Consider the following 6,000-nt stretch of genomic DNA (forward strand, 5'->3'; position numbering starts at 1 on the left):
TTGTATTTTGAGTAGTTAAACAAAGCTTGAAAACATATGATACTCTGCTTGAGTGGCTTCTGCAAGCTGGCCTTTTGTCTGCCTCTATTTTTGAGCTGCCATATAAAGATGACAGTCTTGATAATATATGCTGAATACACAGCATGCTGGAAATATGCCACAGAAAGTGAAATGTTTATTACAAGGGTTATAGACTGTAGCATCACTCTGAATTAACTTGTGCAGCTACCACATCAGTTAGAGGGAAAGAGAGGCTTACTTTCCTATGCCATGTTTATGGAACCTGGGAGGCATTACTGTATTGGTGGTGGAGGGGATAACGCACAGATCCACTAGGAAGGTCTCCTATACAAGGTGTGGTGATGTGCAGCCAAGTTCTCCCATGGGATGCTGTGTCCTCAGGCACCAAATTTTATTAAGCTACCCATTACCCAGTTTCCACTGGGCAGTATCCTTAGCCAGATGCATTTATTTTCATGACTTATGAAACAACCCTTTTAAAAGAAAATCTCTTATCTCAAAGGTAAAAATGATGGCTCCATTGAAGGCCGGCAGTATTTCAAATGCAATCCAGGCTATGGGCTCCTTGTGAAGCCAAGTCGGGTCAGAAGAGCCACAGGGCCTGCAAGGCGCCGGAGCACTGGAGTGAAACTACAGAGCACAACTGGGCCTGAGCACCGGCATAGTGGCACTTTTTCAGGCTCTGCCTCCAATTTGGCTTCTTTGGCGGCTCTAGCCAAGACAGAAGGAGGATCAGTTCCACGGCCTGAGAAGAGTAAAAGGAATACAGAAAACAGGAAATCATGGGCTACTTGAGAGAGCATTTCCCAGCGGGCGAGTCAGCCTGGCTCGCAACACTACTGTGTGAAGCTGACCCTTCCTTCCTTCCTTCCTTCCTTCCGTCCTTCCTTCCTGAATGGCCTTAACTTTGCACAACTAAGCCAGTTTGGAGGAAATGGTTGATATGTGTCAGAGTGTATGCGTGTTCTTGACTTACTTTACTGAAATGTGTTGACCGTTGTCATGATGGAGTAACATGAGACTCTTGATGCAAATGGTGGCCTTTCCCAGGGTGTTTTTCCAGATCTCTCCTTCCATTCCCCAGCCATTCAGGGGAAGTCATGTATAAGAAATGTTGGCAGGACTTATTTTCTAGAAAGAATGCCAAATGCTGCTTACTATCAAAATTCGTCACTCCAAGGCTCATCTTTAAACCACAGCAAACCAATGAGAATCATAGAATTGCAGCCTATTGGAAATACTGCCTAAGTCTTGTTTCATGATCTTTCAACTATTCTTATTGATATCAGTGGGAAAATATTGTTCCTCACTGTACTGGAATGAGGACTGGGGACTAACCTACATGCACATTGCTTTTCCTTTCCCTTTTAGTCAGTGATTACAGTCTAATATTGTATATCTGGCCTTTTCTATTTAAATAGGAGAGTAAATGGAAGAAGGCTTTGATTTTTTCTTTTCTGTTTGTTTATTGTTGTTATTATTACTGTTGTTATTATTCTCAGCATTCCCTTCAGTGCTGTTGTATTTATAAAGTAAACCCCAGCATTTGGCATTCTTTGCCTTTGTTTCAATAACATTATAATGCAAAGAGGGAATTCAAAGGTAGGGTGGGCCTTCCTTATGATTTGGATTTAACCAGTGATAAACGTGGTTAAACTATGCTTGTCCATGTTGCTAGTGCTGTATATTTATTTGTTATTTATTGCTTTCTTTTAAAAGAAGCATAGGGAATCCCTTGCGACTTACAATCAACCCACCGCCTACCATTGCACAGAAACACACACGGTTCAGGGTAATCAGCTTCTTTCCATATACTCAAACTGGCTTCTTCCTATGGAAGAAGAGGGTGAATTCAAAATGAATATATGCTATATATGTCTGCAGGATTTTGAGGTCACAACTTGAATGGTCTGCATAATTTCCATGGCTGCAATTGGATCTTATCTGCATAACTTTCAGCCAGAAATGGCTTCTCAATGGCTTGAAAATCTCTTTTCGAAAAGTCCCATCAGGGAGCTAAAAAAAAAAAAAGGAGGGGGGTTTGCAGGGATAGCTTTGTTGCCCAAATAGAATGAGGTTCAGCAGTTTTTAAAATGAGGGCAGTAGCTCAGGGGTGAATCAGATGCTTTGCCTGCAAGAGGTTCCAGGTTGAACCCAGCAACTACACACAGTCTTGAGAAAGGTCCTTGCTCAAAACTCTGGACAATCATTGCCAAGAAGCAGTGTTAGATGGGCCAGGGATTTGGCCCTGGGTAATCTGGCTTCTGATGCTCCTGTGAAGGAGGTGCAGCTGATGCAAGAATGTCCAAAGCAGAATGGTTAGGAACTGAGCAAAGGGATTCTGTGGAGAAGGTTAGGCAATGGCAGACACCATGGCAGACACCTTCGAGGATGCCAATGAGAGGAAAAATCTTCTGGCTCCAGAGGTGTAGCTAGCCACCAAAAGAAAAGACAACATAGACTGAGAATGAGGAGAGCTGGAGGACTATCTAAGGGCTTGCTTAGCAACATACAAATTCTCATGACCTATATTTTTCTACCCTCCTTCCATACACTGCTAATAGACTCTCTTTGCAGTGGGTGGGTTTAAGAAATTGATCTAACTATTACATCTTAAATGATTTCCTTCTGTACTAATCTGATTTTCTAACTGAAGAAAACTGTTTTCGAATTAAAACTGCAACTAAGGATAACAAGGAAATTGGCAGCAAAGCCTAACAGTATCTAGAGAGCTTTCTTCTTCTTGCTTTCTTCATGTATATGGAACTGGAATATTTTATGGTTGCATAACATTAACATGATTACAGGTGGTCTTTCGTTCCAACAAAAGAAAAATCAAAATTTTTGAAACCTTAAGGCCTTGGTGCTGATCCAGGCAGAATGAAGTACATTGAAGCCTTGTTGAAATCAATGTACTAATGATGTTCTCAGACTTCTGCCCTCCTTCAGGACTGTTTTATTGGATGGGTGAAAAACACTAAAGCAATAGTTAAGCACGGCCCTTCTTAACTACAACTTGGACGGCTATTTTCTGATTAACTGCCTACTGTTGTATTTTCATATTTTTGATGTGCAGGCCTTTTGCAAGTCTTTTACATGCACTTTATCCTAATGGAAAACGGAGCTAATCCCACAAGGAATGTTGGCAGCCTGTAGGCAATTCCTAGTTCCTTTAGACTAGTGATTCTCAAATGTTTTCAGTCCATACTGTAGAACCTGTTAGTTAAAAAAGGAAGCAAAACAGAATCTCTACCAAGAGACAAAGCTCCAGTGATAAAAAACTGGCTGCATGTGAGTGAACCTTTTTTTCCCTTTTTGCCCTTAGCCTCTCATAGAACCCCATCAGGTTTTCATGGAACGCAGTTTGAAAAACCCTGCTTTAGATAACTTGTAGGTTTGGGTTCACTGTAGTCCCTCTCACCTGCTCTCTCTCCATCCCCAGTGCTGAATCGCAAACCACTTCTTCCTCCAACAACTTAATCTATATTTTATTCAGCAACCAAGGCACACTATCTATAATGCAGGATAGCTTTCAATAATTATTGGAAAGAACAGTGGAGAAAGGAAATAATCAAGAGAGTGTTGATCTAAAAGCCATGCTGAGAGGGTAAAGAGATTCCCACTGGTTTCCTGGACTGGAAGTGCAATCTTTATAAGACTGGGCCTTCTTTTCAATAGTGAGATTCTTCTCTCCTTCCCTCCGCCCCACCTTCCCCAAGTTAAAACCTATTTCTGTTCGTAAAGCAAATGGAATGGGGTTGAATCTTGTGGAATAAGCAAAGAGTTTTCCTCAGGTTGAGTAATGACGAAGCTGTGTTAACAAAGGTGATTTTCATGCTCTTTGGTGTCCAAATGAGTTTTGAAATATTGCTTATGTTATGCTCGTGCTGCTTAGGAAAGAATATACTTTTTTGTTTCCGTCCATTAAGTTCTAAAGCAAAAGCTTTCTCCTTCTGAAGTGCTCTACTAAAACCACCATCCCAGACTTCTCTGTAACTAAGAAGTCTGTCTTAAGCATTAAAATATTTCAAAATATTCTGAGCAGTGGAAAATGTTACCTAATTGACTAACTACTGTATTCCTTTTGGCACATGATTTGCATCAAACAACTTTAAGCAAAAACTTTAGGATGGCTGTGATAGGCATCTGTGACGCTGCTTTGCAAGAAATGACATGTAATCCCAATAACCACAGCTGATTTCATTTTAACCAAGCCACACTATGGTGCCTTAGTTCAAAAGCTGGTTGTCTATTACCGCTCCCACATGCCTACTGCTTCCCTCACTTCGCATGGCAGTTCATTTCATATAGTAAGTTCATTTTTTTGGTCTGTATGGTTCAATTCTCCATTCTGAATGTTTTAGTTGCCTTCACCTTTGTTTGTCAAATGTTTGTTCCTTTGTGGAAAAGATTTGAAAGACTGGAAATTGGTGAAAAAACACATGATGAGCATGTGCACCATACAGCCTTCATAAAGGGGCTGTGATATGTCAGTCTGTAAAATGTCCGAGCCAGAGACTGACCATATCATGTGATGGGCAACGTTAGTATGTCAGCCATGTAGTTGGAACAGCTCCTTCTGGTGAAACTAGGGTAATGGCTCTGTTTGGAAATTGCCCTTACAGTATACAAAATTCCTTTCTTGAGATAGTCTGTATGGAATCGTAGCTGAAATGCTCAAGTTAGGATCTAAGTTCAAACTCCCACTTAACCCCAAAGTTTACTTGGCAGCATGGGAGACCTCTGTGTGATCTTCATGTAATTGGATGGTTGTCGCTTTTTTCAAGGCAAGATGGGATTTAAATTAAATAAATCAATGCAAAATTATATAGTTCTCTTTTATGTAAGACTTCCTTTTATATTAGCACACACTCTTTTGATAACTGGTGCTGATTAATGTGATTTCTTACTATTGCATCCATTAATTTGGCACCCTTACATGATACGCAATGTTTAGTCATGGTAATTGGGACTCAGTGGAATGTAAGATCCCTGCATGATTCTAAGGAATAATCCTATCTTAGGCTCTGCTTTAAAAGTAGGAATAAAGATTCTTCATGGCAGATGCAACCTCTCTTTTTACGCTGTTCTCACACAGTTCCTTTTCAGTGTCACAATTGCCTTGACTGTCTTTTGGGCAGAAAAGTGGGATAAAAATAATAATAATTTGTATCAGCATTTTTAAGAGATTTTTACTGAGATAAGGCCAAAAACCACATGGAATTCTTTATTCAACATGATGGTACTCACAGGACCTCTCATGACTGTCAGCACTGTGCATCTAACCTAGCTTATAGGTCTCAGTTAAGGTATCCTGAAAGACCTACGAGCAGATAAGCTGATCTTTGGAGAGGGGGGTTTACTTTCCAAGTGAGTCTATCCACTAGGTTACCAAAAGCATTTGATTGCCTGGACACTAACCTCCTGTTTTGGAGCAGCTTTTTCTCAATTGTCTTTTCTGTTGATTTGTCATTTTGTAAATGTTGGGAGCCTGTATATAAAGAACAGATGTTTAGACTGGTTTTCAGAAGTATTGTTGGTTGTACCTTTTTAAAATATGCTAAAATCCAAAGATTCTTGTAATGAAATGTAAAGTTTGTAATGCTCTCTCTTGTATTATATACTAAACTTGTAATATTGTACCATATCTGTGACAAATGTTACCTAAATAAAATACCTTCCTTCTGTCAAGCCTCATTTCCTCTTCTTACCCCCTCCTTTTCTTAGTCAACTGATGCAGAATTGCTGGTTTAAGTAAATTTGAATGAAAGGTTCACACAAAACACATAATCCAGGTTTCTGCTTGCTTGAGAGAGAAATGGCAGAGTGTGTTGCCCTGCGTGTTCTGTAAAGTGAACAGAATTTGCACTATTACTTTTTCTTTCTTTGTATTGTTTACCCTAAGGTCCTATACACACACATTTATACATTTATCTATGCTTTCTTAGTGTTCTCAACAGAAACTTACATTTTTATTTC

At 39.9% G+C, this 6,000-nt stretch overlaps 1 protein-coding gene across 3 annotated transcripts in view; it reads left to right on the plus strand.

Moving 5' to 3' along the window:
- The window catches only part of KIF13B (kinesin family member 13B), a 143,390-nt gene extending 137,678 nt beyond the window's left edge, over window positions 1-5,712 (plus strand). For all 3 annotated transcript variants that reach the window (XM_088152488.1, XM_088152490.1, XM_088152489.1), the window contains one exon: window positions 524-5,712. In XM_088152488.1, the coding sequence (XP_088008614.1) occupies window positions 524-816 (293 nt within the window). In that variant the 3' untranslated portion in view covers window positions 817-5,712. The remainder of the gene's footprint in view (window positions 1-523) is intronic.
- The last annotated feature ends 288 nt before the right edge of the window (window positions 5,713-6,000 follow it).

The sequence above is a fragment of the Python bivittatus genome, unplaced genomic scaffold (assembly GCF_059951505.1).
Source record: "Python bivittatus isolate LINGU-HERP-01145 unplaced genomic scaffold, Pbiv_v1 ctg000690_np1212, whole genome shotgun sequence".
Taxonomy (NCBI): Eukaryota; Metazoa; Chordata; class Lepidosauria; order Squamata; family Pythonidae; genus Python; species Python bivittatus.